Source organism: Budorcas taxicolor, chromosome 16 (genome assembly GCF_023091745.1).
Source record: "Budorcas taxicolor isolate Tak-1 chromosome 16, Takin1.1, whole genome shotgun sequence".
Classification (NCBI taxonomy): Eukaryota; Metazoa; Chordata; class Mammalia; order Artiodactyla; family Bovidae; genus Budorcas; species Budorcas taxicolor.
The window spans coordinates 30,949,882-30,965,820 of NC_068925.1; the positions used below are offsets into that span (position 1 = coordinate 30,949,882).

A 15,939-nucleotide genomic window follows, 5' to 3' on the forward strand; every position below is an offset into this window, starting at 1 on the left:
TTCTAAACATGATGCCACAGATAAGAGTATAAATTTCAGAAGAAACAAAACGTTAAGAATAGTTAAGCCTGGCTAGGTAGGATTACAAGTATTTTTCTTTTTAAATCTAGATTTCCCAGTTTCTCTGTAGTAACATATGTGGCTCTCCTACATTTTCTTATACTGAACTTTTAAGCTTGACTGTCCTCATACCCACCATTCCTCCTATCTTGCTGCAGTGGAAGAGAATTCCCATCCTGCTCCATATCCTTCTTCCTGTGTTCTGACTTCCAGCCTCTTTGGCCTTCTTGGGGATCTTACTCTGTTTCTTATATTTAGCACAAGGTCAACTTTTCCTGGCTCCCTAGCGGCTAGTTCCCTTCAGCATTTAAACATGCTCCAAGTATCTTCCACTAAAAACAAAACCTGCTGGATTAGACACTCCTCCTGTGTGCCTCTACAGAACTTGTACTTTGGCTACCAGAGCACTGAGACCTTATTGCAACTTGTTCTGTCAGGAATCCCTTCTATTGCATTTTATGCTCTGTGAGGGTGAGACTGTCTACTTGGCTCACTGTTACATCTCTTTCAGTAAAATAACACAGAAGTTTTATGAGTTTTATGAGCTGTTAATCTTCACAAGCACTGTATCGGGCGGGGTGGGGGGGGGACCATGAACATAACTCCTTAGGGTTATTTCAAAATAAAAGCATGCTGCTGCTGCTAAGTCACTTCAGTGTCCGACTCTGTGCGACCCTGTAGACGGTAGCCCACCAGGCTCCCCCGTCCCTGGGATTCTCCAGGCAAGAACACTGGAGTGGGGTGCCATTTCCTACTCCAGTGCATGAAAGTGAAAAGTGAAAGTGAAGTCACTCAGTTGTGTCCGACTCTTAGCAACCCCGTGGACTGCAGCCTACCAGGCTCCTCCGCCCATGGGATTTTCCAGGCAAGAGTACTGGGTGGGGTGCCACTGCCTTCCTCAAAATAAAAGCATATGTGTTATTAAAAATCTATCTAAGTAAAATATTCCATAAGACAATTAGCTTTAATTGTGTTCCTGTTAATGTTGACCCCACTGGCCTGGGTATGGTTTAACTAGGTATGGTTAACTTAACCATACCTTAATGAGGTTAACTAGGTATGGTTATTTTCCGTACCAACATAATTAATGCCTAGGAAAAACCTCAAAGATGACTTTAAAAAAACCCTGTTAATAATAATGAATACACATAGGAGATGAAGTAGAAGGAAAGAGACAGCAAGGTAAGATAGCCGAAAGTAAAACTCTTACAACAAGAGGAAGGATTCGCCGGCCACATCAGTTCCTGTTGTCTAGATCTTCGGCCCTGGCAGTCAGTGTATATCCCAATGCTGTTAAAACACAGCAGGTATTCTTTACTGGAGATTTCAACCGCACAGATGGCATCCATTGGTTGATGTGCAATAAATGAGAGTGTATGGTCATTTGAATGGAGCATACTGTATGGACTTCCTTCTCCATTCAGGGGATATCTTAGAAATCCAGACTGGAATCCTACACAGAGTTGCTCACTGAAGATTGCCATCCACTGGACATTGTATGGGACTTGAATTTCCTTAAATTTTCTGTGACGCGTCTTGCTCTGAAATAGTTCATAACAGAGGACCTGCCTTTTCATAGCCACACACAAGCATGTAAGGGCTCCATGATGCACTTTTCCAGAAGTTATTGTTTGACAGCCTTTAGTTTCTGCCAGCTTATAAAAATCAGTCTCTCGCCCGTCCAGAGCTGACATAGGAAAAAGCCGGACGTGTCGATTTCGTCCTGAGATCACGGCAACAAGTTGATCATTTGGAATGAGTTCTATCTGATGAATCTTCTTATTGTCACCAACTCTAATAATTTCTATGCAAAGAAAGAATAATGAATCAACTGCAAAATAATGTTTTGTTTATTAATCACATCCCAATTATACTCAAAGGAATATGTTAACTTATAATAAAGACAGAGATACACACAGAAAAACTAAGATATCAGAAACCATATGGAGAAAGAGGAAGATAATTACACTCACTGAAAGATAATTTAACCTACCTACAGTAAGGTATTGAATTTAGCACTGAGATTTCTGGCAGCCATGGCAAAGAGTTCCTATGTGATAAAACATGACAGGTCTTTAAGAAAAACCTTTCACTCTCACCAAATTCTAGTGAAGTTTTACCATGGGGTTACTATTTTTAAAAACTGACTCACGTTTCACTAAAGGTATTTCTTTGGGTAACAAATTAATGAAGTTTAAATGCATTGTTTTCCCATGGTCTTACTTGATATAGAGGTCAAACCAGTCAATCCTAAAGGAAATCAGTCCTGAATGTTCACTGGAAGGACTGATGCTGAAGCTGAAGCTCCACTAGTTTGGCCACTTGATGCGAAGAACTGACTCATTGGAAAAGCCCTTGATGCTGGGAAAGACTGAAGGCAGGAGGAGAAGGGGATGACAGAGGGACAAGATAGTTGGATGGCATCAGTGACTCAATGGACATGAGTTTGAGCAAGCTCCGGGAGTTGGTGATGGACAGGGAAGCCTGGTGTGCTGCAGTTTGTGGGGCTGCAAAGAGCTGGACATGACTGAGCAACTGAAATGAACTAAACTGAACTGAACTTGATATAAAGACATAATTTAGAAGCATTCAAGAATGCTAAATTAAATGGGTTCCTTTTTTATTTCACCTAGTATTTAATTTCTCTCTAGAAAAAAATCTGTTGTATTAACTTCTGGAATAAAAGAATCCAACAACAAACACATTTTAATGACTGTTACCACTTCTAGTACCATTAGAACAATGGGAAAATCACGTTGTGTTTTTCTTTCATGTACTATCTTTAGAAATACGGTCTGAGTTTATACAGCAGAACTGTTAAACAAAATGACACAAGAAAGAAAATATACATAGAAATTTTAGAACTAAAGAGGATTATAGAGATTTAAAAAATTAACTTTTGACTTATAAATGTATCAAATTAGGTCTGGAAAATTTCAATTACAGAATAAGTAAGAGCAAAGACTGTTTTTTTTAGAGTTTAAAATCTATAGTTTAGAATTTTCTATCAATAATATTTTCTCCACAATATTTCCTCTTACCATCTTTGGTGACATGCACAACAAATAACCCTTCTTCATTCCCCAAAGCTATTCTTTCATGATCTATACAAGACATAAATATGAAATATTTTTATTAGGTGAAAACCTATATAAAACTCACAGTATAAAACAGATAAAGAAATATGGTATAAAGAAACTGAAATAAAAATAATTAAAATATAGCAGTAACTTATACTATTAAATTTCCTTTCAGATTACTGTAGTAAATATTATCTCATGTCTTTTTTAATAGAACAATCACTAAAAAATCATTTCTATCAATGCTTACAAAAATAAAGAAATGTTTATTCAATAAAAGGTGAAAAAAACCTCTAGTTTGTCAGCACCCTGGATCCAGTTCCATTTCTCATTTGGAGAGGGAAAAATTGTGAAAGGCATTTGAACTTTACTCATCAAACTTTTCATTATTTACTAGAAAGTAACAAGAGTTGGCAGTATACATAAGAAGATGACAAAAATTTAAACGTCCAGACACAGAAGCTGCCAATTTTGAGGGTATTTTATATATGGGCAGTCTGTTACAAATTCCATCTTACTTAAACTTCGCAATAACCTTTGCAAAGTAATTAGTACCTGTACTTTACCTAGGAAACTTATGCTTTATAAAACAGCTTACGCATTAAGAAGCAACTTTTTCTAAGTCACGCAAGGATAAAATAGATTTGGTAATAGGTTAATCTTTAGCACTGTTGCTGTTTCAGAGGAAAATACATTAGAAAAATTTATTCATTTTTGTTTACTGAGAAATAAAGCTTTAATATGGTCTCATTCAAGCAATATACATTTACTGAGCATCTGTGATATAACACATACTATGTCAGACATCAGGGATTCCTAATGAAAGCCAATCCCTGTTGACAAGGTATATAAACAATTATAACAAGATAAATGTTATATATCCATACCTATGATTGCAGCTGCCTGGGTTGTTTTAATGAGGGGCAGAGTGCTGTCATAAGCCTCTTTGGGAACATAGACTGAGCGGTCTCTGAATTTGTTTTTCTTCAAAATCTTGTGCAATTCACTCAGTACTCCCACCCACTTACTCTTCTCATTTTGACTATCAGCTAGCATCAGGATGGAACATTTGTTACTAGATGCTGAGAGCTGGGAAGCTGTGACCTAGAACAATTTAATCAAAATTCATGATATTAGAAACATCTTGACATCTTTTAAGCCAGTTTTATGCTTAAGCTAGTTTGCTTTGCATTAGCCAGAAAATGAGCACTCAATAAGTGATACCTTTAATAGAGTTTAGTTATTCATAATGTTAATGTTATTTGTATTTTCTTTGCTACAGAGTGCCAGAATACATCACAAAAAACTCATTACAGTCATTTAACAACAGCCACTGACATTTATTGAGTAATAACTGAGCACTAGACACTGATCAAAGCATTTTATAAGTATTAACTCATTAACTCTATCAACATCTTGCTCCAGGCAAGAATACTGGAGTGGGTAGCCATTTCCTACTCCGCCGGATCTTCCCGACTCAGGGATTGAACCCGCATCTCCTGAATTGGCAGGTGAATTTTTTACCACTGTGCCACCTGGGAAGTCCATCAATATCTTTATAAGATAGGTATTAATGCAGAGAAATTAATTTCTCTGAGGGCACACAACTAGACTGGAATCCTGTGTCCAGGCTCATAAGCACTACACAATACTGATTTTCAACTCATTTTAAAAAAGTAAAAAATGCTCAGAAATACTTAGATTCTGCTACTTCATAACAATAACTTAGAGAAGACTACTTGAACTAATATTTAAATGAAGGTTTATCACTTTACAATGACACTATAATCAGAATACTTAATTTATGTATATATGGATCCTTTATTAAAAGTAATTTAAGCAACAGAGACAATAAAATCCCACAATTAGAATCAGGTAAGATAAGTGCGCCTCGGTAGGTTCCCTTGGTAGTTGGAGAGAGAACAGTTTTTGGTCAGGAAACTGAGAGACTAAGTATGGTCTTAGATACAAGATACATACTTCTACTAAGTATATACGCATACCATCAAGAGAATAGTCCTTTTTTTTAAAAAACCTCCATTATCCTACTTAACTCATCAGTTTGAGATTGCACTGTGTTAGACAGCCTCCAAAGATGTCTACCAACAATTTTTCCTATGGAATTTCACTGTTCTTATCTAAAAATGCAGTCTATTTCCCCTTCTTTTACGTCTGGGATGACCTCATGACTTGCTTTGGCCAACAGAATGTAGAAGGGTTACTGTGCCTGTTTTGGGCCTAGTCCTTAAAAGGCCTGGCAGCTTCTTCTCCTCTCTTGGAAGCCAGTCACGGAGAGCTCAGCCAGACTAGTGAAAGATTAGAGGCCACATGGAGAGAGTCCACAAAGAGAACTGAGGTGGCCCAGAGACCAGCCAAGTACCAGGGCTAACAGCCGAAACCAAGGCCTCAGACGTGAAAGTAAGGTTGTTTCGGCCATTCCAGCCCCAAATGAGCTGAATGCAGCCATCTGAGAGACTCTCCAGTCGACACCAGAAGAACTGACCCATAGCACGGTGAAAAGTAAAGCCGCTAAGTTTTGGAGTGGTTATTACAGAGCAATAAAACTAAAACATTCTAACTCGTAAACAAGATCTTAAAGAAACTTTTATTTTTTAAAAAAATTGAGAAATCTCACACTTAGTCAATTCTTCTTGTGGTAGTACTTATCTGAAAATTGAATGTGACTCAAAAATATTATCCAAGATGAAACCTATTTTAGAAGCCGTATATTCAAGCTTTCTATTGGTCTTTTACTAATTCAGTGTTTACTTTGCACAAATTGTCTGTAAGATTTGGTTATATTCCAAGTAAGTTTGTGATCTACAGAGAGGGGTAAAACATTTAGTTTTTAAAAGCAAATAATTCAGTGATCAAATTATAACACACAGACTTACTCTAAATATACAGGGTATATCTTTTCGACTTGCATGAATAACATCAGAAGCCAAGACTGAACTCACAGAAAATTCTTCATCCCTGAAGGAAAAATGAGACATTAAAAGTTAGCGTATGTGGGTATGCGGTGTGGTTTTGGCTGTGCATCTAAATAACACATATGAAGCAATCCTCAAAATTTAATTGCACAGAACATCCAAAGTGAATTTTTTAAATTTTTGAATTTTCTTTCTTGGTAACTGATAGTGCCAAAAGTAACTTATCAGGTGTAATCTGACAGTGCCACACTACACAAGAGTTAGAAATCATCTCTGGCTTACTACGCAGTGTCATAATGCCAGTAAGCACAGGACACGTGGATTTGGATCCTAGTAGGTCTGCTCTGATAATACATGTCAAGTGCCCTCAACACAGCTCATCTGCCATTTTATTGTTCCTTCAACACAGCTCATCTGATGTTTTACTGTTCCTTAGGAAATCCTAAGACAGATCCCTTCCACAATAATCTCTTCCTTGTGATTTCTTTAATTTGGTTTTTGGTACCATCATTCTCTTGATCTTGAAGACTTGACATCTTAGTCTTATCTTTGATTCTTCTCCCTATCTTTCTATATTTGGTCCCTTAGCAGGTTCTGTCAAATTTTCCTTGCTAATACTTTAAAGTTTCTTGCAAATAAAGAAACGTATTTCTTCATATTTCACATGTATGGGGAAGATGATAATGTGTTTTAGATGCTGGTATGAAATGCTTATGTGAGCCAGAACTGGAAATTTTAGTTTTGAGCACAGGTCTGGAGACACATGTTCGGGAGTCATCTCAATGCAGAGATGATGCTTCAAGCTACAGGAGTAAATACGATCACTGAGGGAGAATGTCTGGAGTCACGAGAAGGGGTTAAGTAGAGGAGAGAGTTTGAAAATGAGACCAGAAACATTTAAGAGATGTACTTAACTTAAATGTTCACGGCTTCATTTTATATTCCAAGAACCTGTCTGATTTTGAGATTTTTATTTCCTTTCCTCACACTGAAATTATACTGAAGCCTTTGCTTTAAGTGATGATATAGACTTTACACATTAGGCCTCTAGTACCCCAGAAGCCTTTAACTGGTCTTTTGGTTTTCAAGCATTAACCTCTTTTCCCAGACCCTCAGACCCAACATGCATACACACGCACATCAACCTGTTCTATAACTATACCATATTTCCTATTTGTAATTATGTTGTGACTGCAGTATTAGTAAATGAGAAAATTACTGTGAAATTAGATTTAAATAAAAATATGGCAATATAATCAGAAGAAAAATCACACACTTTGTATTTCTGTGTTGCAGAGATACAAATATTTTCATCTCTGAAAACTTACCTCATGTCTATCACTTGACTGACTACAACACTGGGCTGAGATGCCTTTCCTTCGGCAATATCGTACAGAAAGAGCTTGAAGTCACAAACTACAGCCAGTGCTCTCTGCCATCCTTTCTTGACTCCAGCTGGCTTAGGGATCTTAGGCAAACAAACAAGCAAAACAACCCGACTGAAATATCAATCAGAACCCCTTTAATTACATATGTAACTGCAGGGTGAAAACCTAAAGACAACATACACATGTTGTAAGTCTGCCACTGTGGTTGGTAAAGTAGCAGATGGAACATATACATCATTAAGAACACGAGCAAGTGTGACAACACATTCTTCAAACATGGAATGACATTTGATTCTGAAAAATTTTTAACAGTACCATTTTAATTTTCTCTAGTAATTCATTAAAATAACATTCACAGATTCCTAAGTGGCATAAAAGCTAAATTTGGTAATAGGATGAAAGGCAGTATACACTTTAAATATTATTCAAGATTATAAGTAAGATTACTTCTTGACAATATCTCATACTTCATAAGAATATACCACCTCTCCAGCAAGACTAAGTGCTACAGACTCCTTTAAGGAGATTTAAACATCTGAACATAATGCTGTAGGGAGAGTACAGACAATTTTGAGACACTCTGAAATTTATTCCAAGCAAAAACCAGGTTTCGGTCAAGGACTATGTCTGTAAGGTAACTGACATTTCTTAATTCATTAATAAACCTTAAAAGATTAGTCTAAATCCAACCTAACCATACTTACCCTGACATGCCCTTCATATGCTGTTCCTATTCCTTTCTGTGGATCTATACCCAGAGGACCTTTTGTCTGTTCAGGAGGAACTGGACAAGCAGTTGGAGCTTTGTTGACACAAGTTATGTGACATGAAAATCCACACACTTTCGGAGGGGAAAAAAGAAACAGTGTTCAAGAAAAATTCATTTTTACAAAGAGAACATTCACTGAGCACTCATTATAGGCAAAGTGCCATGTTAGATGAATGATTATCTCTGGTTTTATTTTAAACCGTTTTTGTCATTTGGAGAGCTGATTCATTTGCTAATAGGTTCTTGCAAAGAGAAATAGTAAATACTTCTTTTCATTACTGTAATATTATTGTTCTGTGTTAACACTAGTGATCAACATGAGAAGCAAATAAATGACAACAAATCTAATCTTGAGACTAAAATGACCGTTTTAAACTGAATTCCTAAAAAAGCAGCTTCTGCAGTTCTAACTCTTCATCTCACTGCAGTTGGGTACTTATTCTGAAATTTCTCCTCCAGGAATCACTGATGGACATTAAATTACCTGACATTTCTGCAATATCTGGCAAACTTTACCAGTCCCTCTCTTTGAAATTTAAATTGCTCAATGATTAAAAAGGTATTTAAATTTTAGGAGTTGTTGATATTATTATATATATTTAAACTACTACTAAGATAATAACAATAGTGAACTTTCTTGGGTGTTTTAAATTTTTTGCAATAATATGCAATAATGTAAGATAGGCAAAATGATAGGATACTGAAAGAGGAACTCCCCAGGTCAGTAGGTGCCCAATATGCTACTGGAGATCAGTCGAGAAATAACTCCAGAAAGAATGAAGGGATGGAGCCAAAGCAAACACAATACCCAGTTGTGGATGTGACTGGTGATAGAAGCAAGATCCGATGCTGTAAAGAGTAATATTGCATAGGAACCTGGAATGTCAGGTCCATGAATCAAGGCAAATTGGAAGTGGTCAAACAGGAGATGGCAAGAGTGAATGTCGACATTCTAGGAATCAGCGACTAAAATGGACTGGAATGGGTGAATTTAACTCAGATGACCATTATATCTACTACTGCGGGCAGGAATCCCTCAGAAGAAATGGAGTAGCCATCATGGTCAACAAAAGAGTCTGAAATGCAGTACTTGGATGCAATCTCAAAAACGACAGAATGAGGTCTGTTGTTTCCAAGGCAAACCATTCAATATCATTTTATTCCAAGTCTATGCCCCAACCAGTAATGCTGAAGAAGCTGAAGCTGAATGGTTCTATGAAGACCTACAAGACCTTTTAGAACTAACACCCAAAAAAGATGTCCTTTTCATTATGGGGGACTGGAATGCAAAAGTAGGAAGTCAAGAAACACCTGGAGTAACAGGCAAATTTGGCCTTGGAATACGGAATGAAGCAGGGCAAAGACTAACAGAGTTTTGCCAAGAAAATGCACTGGTCATAGCAAACACCCTTTTCCAACAACACAAGAGAAGACTCTACACATGGACATCACCAGATGGTCAACAGCAAAATCAGATTGATTATATTCTTTGCAGCCAAAGATGGAGAAGCTCTATACAGTCAACAAAAACAAGACCAGGAGCTGACTGTGGCTCAGATCACGAACTCCTTATTGCCAAATTCAGACTGAAATTGAAGAAAGTAGGGAAAACCACTAGACCATTCAGGTATGACCTAAATCAAATCCCTTATGATTATACAGTGGAAGTGACAAATAGATTTAAGGGACTAGATCTGATAGACAGAGTGCCTGATGAACTATGGACGGAGGTTCGTGACACTGTACAGGAGACAGGGATCAAGACCATTCCCATGGAAAAGAAATGCAAAAAAGCAAAATGGCTGTCTGAGGAGGCCTTACAAATAGCTGTGAAAAGAAGAGAAGCGAAAAGCAAAGGAGAAAAGGAAAGATACAAGCATCTGAATGCAGAGTTCCAAAGAATAGCAAGAAGAGATAAGAAAGCGTTCTTTAGCGATCAATGCAAAGAAATAGAGGAAAAGAACAGAATGGGAAAGACTAGAGATCTCTTCAAGAAAATTAGAGATACCAAGGGAACATTTCATGCAAAGATGGGCTTGATAAAGGACAGAAATGGTACGGACCTAACAGAAGCAGAAGATATCAAGAAGAGGTGGCAAGAATACACAGAAGAACTATACAAAAAAGATCTTCATGACCAAGATAACCACGATGGTGTGATCACTCACCTAGAGCCAGACATCTGGAATGTGAAGTCAAGTGGGCCTCAGAAACCACCACTACACACAAAGCTAGTGGAGGTGATGGAATTTCAGTTGAGCTATTTCAGATCCTGAAAGATGATGCTGTGAAAGTGCTGCACTCAATATGCCAGCAAATTTGGAAACCTCAGCAGTGGCCATCGGACTGTAAAAAGTCAGTTTTCATTCCAATCCCAAAGAAAGGCAATGCCAGAGAATGCTCAAATTACTGCACAATTGCACTCATCTCACATGCTAGTAAAGTTATGCTCAAAATTCTCCAAGCCAGGCTTCAGCAATACGTGAACCGTGAACTTCCAGACGTTCAAGCTGGTTTTAGAAAAGGCAGAGGAACCAGAGGTCAAATTGCCAACATCCGCTGGATCATGGAAAAAGCAAGAGAGTTCCAGAAAAACATCTATTTCTGCTTTATTGACTATGCCAAAGCCTTTGACTGTGTGGATCACAATAAACTATAGAAAGTTCTGAAAGAGATGGGAATATCAGAGCACCTGACCTGCCTCTTGAGAAACCTATATGCAGGTCAGGAAGCAACAGTTAGAACTGGACATGGAACAACAGACTGGTTCCAAATAGGAGAAGGAGTATGTCAAGGCTGTATATTGTCACCGTGCTTATTTAACTTCAACGCAGAGTACATCATGAGAAACGCTGGACTGGAAGAAACATAAGCTGGAATCAAGATTGCTGGGAGAACTATCAATAACCTCAGATATGCAGGTGATACCTCCCTTATGGCAGAAAGTGAAGAGGAGCTAAAAAGCCTCTTGATGAAAGTGAAAGAGGAGAGCGAAAAAGTTGGCTTAAAGCTCAACATTCAGAAAACAAAGATCATGGCATCCGGTCCCATCACTTCATGGGAAATAGATGGGGAAACAGTGGAAACAGTGTCAGACTTTATTTTTTTGGGCTCCAAAATCACTGCAGATAGTGACTGCAGCCATGAAATTAAAAGACGCTTACTCCTTGGAAGAAAAGTTATGACCAACCTAGATAGCATATTCAAAAGCAGAGATGTTACTTTGCCAACAAAGATCTGTCAAGTCAAGGCTATGGTTTTTCCTGTGGTCACGTATGGATGTGTGAGTTGGACTGTGAAGAAGGCTGAGCACCGAAGAATTGATGCTTTTGAACTGTGGTGTTGGAGAAGACTCTTGAGAGTCCCTTGGACTGCAAGGAGATCCAACCAGTCCATTCTGAAGGAGATCAGCCCTGGGTGTTCTTTGGAGGAAATGATGCTGAAGCTGAAACTCCAGTGCTTTGGCCTCCACATGGGAAGAGTTGACTCATTGGAAAAGACCCTGATGCTGGGAGGGATTGGGGACGGGAGCAGAAGGGGACGACAGAGGATGAGATGGCTGGATCGCATCACTGACTCTATGCATGTGGGTCTGAGTGAACTCCGGGAGATGGTGATGGACAGGGAGGCCTGACATGCTGTGATTCACGGTGTCACAAAGAGTCGGACAAGACTGAGCGACTGAACTGAACTGAACTGAAGATAGGTACAATACCACTATTTACATATGACTTTGCCTGGGTCACAGAACTCATAAGTGACACGGCTGGAATTCAAAACCAGGCAGTCTGGCTCAGAGCCTGCATACATTACTATTAACACTACGGCCAGGAGACCTCTTGATACTTATATGATGAACCTGAGATAACTAAAAATAAACTCTCTTCCATTGAGACTTGGTTGGTGGAGAATTAAAGAATTAAATATCTAAAATGAACAAGCTGGTTTGGAGGGGTGACAGTAAGAATATCTATTCAGACAATTCCTACTCTAAGGGGGATCCTGGAGAATATTTTGAAAGAATAAACGTGGAGCTGAAGCGATAGCATCATGGGAACACATACACATGGGGAAATGAACCGAGTATCACAAATGGATATAAAACCAACAAAGAAGGAAGAGGAACTAGCATTAACTATCAAAAGCTATCCATCTTCTGTCACACAGCTCATTCACTTCTAAGCAGAGCATCTAACAAATTATAATTTGTTTAAGCAAAAAAATCTCACTTTCATCAGGTAATGGAAACAACAAAATTATTGCCTTATACTGGATCTAATTTCAATCAACCAAGACTTAAAATGACAGGAATCTTGAGAGGTTATAACCACATTATATATTTATGAAAGCCTGGGCATAGTCTATGTGTCCCCACTGTTTTATGGGGTAGTTTCAAAGAGTCTGAAGAAAGACAGGCCCAATTTCATGGCATGGGACCTGAGAAGGGAAGAGAGTTGGAAAGATCTCAAAAATTCCTACTACAGAATTGCAAAGGATTCTGATTCATAAAAAATGACAAGGGACCTGAAGCCAAGTAGTTGCCCAGGATTCTTTCTGATCAACAGATTAAGAGTCACATTTATAAGTACTGGCTAAGTTTCACAATGAGACAAGGCCTAAAAGCTGTACAAATTCTTCCTGTAGACTTTAGACCCTTCCTAGTCAATGACAGAGCTTATTCATTCTCAGATTATTTTGTTATCTTTATCTTTTACCTCCCCTTAATTATGTTTCCCAAGGCTTGGTCCTCATATTTACTCTCTTTTTCACTCTTATGTTTTCTCTGGAAAACATCATTCATATTCATCACTTCACATATTCATACCTCAAATCTCTTATTTCTCATGTCTGCCCATTTTCTTTTGTTCTAAATCCAAGCATCTAAGAGACTAGTTAGGGTAATGCAATCTGGATCTTCTACGTGAGTTGTGAGAACTAGTCAAACATAGAACACTGTATCCCCAGTGCCTAAAAGCACAGAGCAGGCATTATGCAAGCATGTGATGGATGAATCAGTGACCGGTAGGGGAAAACCTCTGCTACTAACACTAGGAGTAAAATATCTTTTGAAGCGTTATAGCAGACATTTAATATTTCTAAAAAGATAGTGCATTGTTTACTTAATAATAACTTCTCTAACAAACTAAGCAAGAGTAAAATGAATAGATTCAAGAATAACTTTCACCTATTTTGTCATATAGGTTACCATTCGGGGGACCACAAATTCACCTCAATAATGAAACAAAGGTGAATGCAACATAAATATATCCCCCCTGGAACATGCTTCTAGGAACTATCTGTCTAGTTTCCAATATTCAACAGACTTTAGCAAGGCGCTCAGTTTATTATCCAAAGAAAAGCAAATGATTAAGTCAAATAAATAAACATTTATATACCTTCTAAAGAGAATAATGCTTTTTGATTACAATTTAGGGAGTAAACGTTAGGACTCTAAAGTCACATTTTCTTACTATTTAATTCTCACCTTCACAAGAACATCCTTGTCTTATCAAACCCACCATCAAAGAGGTACACTGATGACACTTGGTAGGAGTAGTAAAAGATTTGACAAAAAACTGATGAGTCTTGCGCTGCAAAACAAATTGATAAAAATCATTTAAAGGATTCCCATAAGGTGAACCTCTGTGAACACACCAGCTGCTATGTTTTCTAATTCAAAATTAGAATGCTTTCTAATTCCTTTCTATAATTAATACGCTTCAAATATTTTTATTAGACAATATTGAGCTGGAGTGTTCTAAAGATAATATAAGTTAAATGATAATTAACTGCTCTTGAATGCCACTTGAAAAGTTATAAAATAAATTGTAGTGTTTTTTTTTCCCCCCCACAAATTTTGACTTCAGGGCCTCTGCAATTCCTCAGATTGTTCTTTGGCAATGAGTTGGGTAAAAGTTTCCATATTTATACCTATATAAAAAAAACAAATGGGCTTTTATATCTTTTTATGAAAGACAAAGAGTAACTTAAAACTCTCGTCCCTACTATAAATCACGTATTTGATTTTCTGGGACCAAGAACAAGTAATATGTTTAACAAATATCTTTCCTCCTTTGGAAGCAGGCAGTATTACACTTGAGCAGATAAAAACACACATGTTTTATTTCAGAGACAGACTGAAAACCCAGTATTTAAAGCAGTCATGAGCTCTGGTCCAGCCTCAAACCAATCTATTTTAGGAGTTCCTTGGGGCCTAGTTTCAAAGCAGCACTGGGATTTGACTTTATTCTAAGTAGAATACAGACTATCTTTCAATGGCTTTATAATTTTTGTATGTGGCTGATCAAGTCAAAGTGCAGACATTGTGCCAGTACTTCACTATCATCTCATTTAATGGAGACAATGCCTCTGGGAAGATAGGTGTATTTCTTTTTATAGATGAAGAAAGTGAGACTCAGAGAGATTACTGATGAGTAGTTAGCTACTGGTAGAGTTAAAAGTCATGCCCAGATCTGATTCTGCCATCTTTCAAAGTCTGACTATTCAAAAACATGTAAATGAAAAATATGATCTTAAAAAAAAAATTAGACTGCATAAGACATAGTTAGCTCAATACTAAGGGCCGCTATGCCCTCAACAATGAACAAATACCTAATTTGTTAACATCACATCAATTTTTGTCCAACATTTCTCCTGTATACTGATCTTATTCTTACTTTTTTGCACTTTTAGTAACTATTTAGAGTAAAATTTCTAGTGCTGATAACTTTTTCAGTTGTTCAAAATGAATTAATGAAACAATTCAGTTTGTTACTAATTTGTTCTGTAGGCTTTTAATACAGTGAAAGAGTAGTCAACTGCTCAAGGTAAGTAACTCTGTCCTTTTTTTCCTTTTTCCAAAAGATAAGAAGACATGTTTGAAATGACAGTAATAAAACAAGTGTGCCAGTGACAAATTCAACAGTATTACTTCACACTCTCCAAAAATTACTTACAAAACACATTTATTATATACTTTTTCTCCAGAGATCTACTGAGAATATTATAATTTTAATTGAGTATGCAGCAATAGGAAATATAAACAACGTTTTAGCAGAACATTAATTTTAAATGATTAAGTGGCAGGTGCTGGTTAAACTGTAAGATGTAGACATGATTTATTAATAAAGATTAAAAAGCCCATGTTTCACTAATTCCAACTGAGGGTAGTATAATATATAACATGTGCTCGTGCTAAGTTGCTTCAGGGGTGTCTGACTCTAGACTAGGGTCTATTCAGTCCTAAGTTCTAGACCACTTGGCTTCTGGAGGTTTCTAAGATCCCCTTTCTTGTCTTCTGGTCAATATCTGATTTCTAATACTTCCATAAAAGGTAGCTGGAGGAAGAAAAAAAAAAGTCTAGTAAAAGGGCATTAAACCTAAAGCATGAACACATTAATTTTAGGTTATGCAGTAATTTGGAGTAAAATAAGAAATAACTATAACCTCAAAATTTAAAGAGGTGGATATGAAGAAGTGTTCTTTTCATTCCAGTTTGTCAGTGCCGCAGACTTCAAGCTACTCAATGGATGAGGTAAAATACTTTTAATAAAAGATGTGAGAACAAAGTAGAGCCAATCCTTTTTGAAAACTTACAAACTAGTGGTTGTACATAATTAGGATTCAACACTATACAAGACAAGTAAAGGTGCCTTTATCTGGAGCAAACCTTTCTTAAATAATTTTTAAATAACTTTTTTTGCCTTTTA

The 15,939-nt window shown here is 37.2% G+C and overlaps 1 protein-coding gene across 1 annotated transcript in view; it reads right to left on the reverse strand.

The window, feature by feature from the left end:
* The window catches only part of CDC42BPA (CDC42 binding protein kinase alpha), a 296,230-nt gene that overhangs the window by 19,242 nt on the left and 261,049 nt on the right, over positions 1–15,939 (reverse strand). The window contains exons 26-32 of the mRNA XM_052654292.1: positions 13,716–13,821; positions 8,166–8,302; positions 7,402–7,541; positions 6,035–6,116; positions 4,028–4,244; positions 3,102–3,164; positions 1,271–1,864 (exon numbers count right to left, since the gene is read on the reverse strand). Of these exons, the coding sequence (XP_052510252.1) occupies positions 1,271–1,864; positions 3,102–3,164; positions 4,028–4,244; positions 6,035–6,116; positions 7,402–7,541; positions 8,166–8,302; positions 13,716–13,821 (1,339 nt within the window). The remainder of the gene's footprint in view (positions 1–1,270; positions 1,865–3,101; positions 3,165–4,027; positions 4,245–6,034; positions 6,117–7,401; positions 7,542–8,165; positions 8,303–13,715; positions 13,822–15,939) is intronic.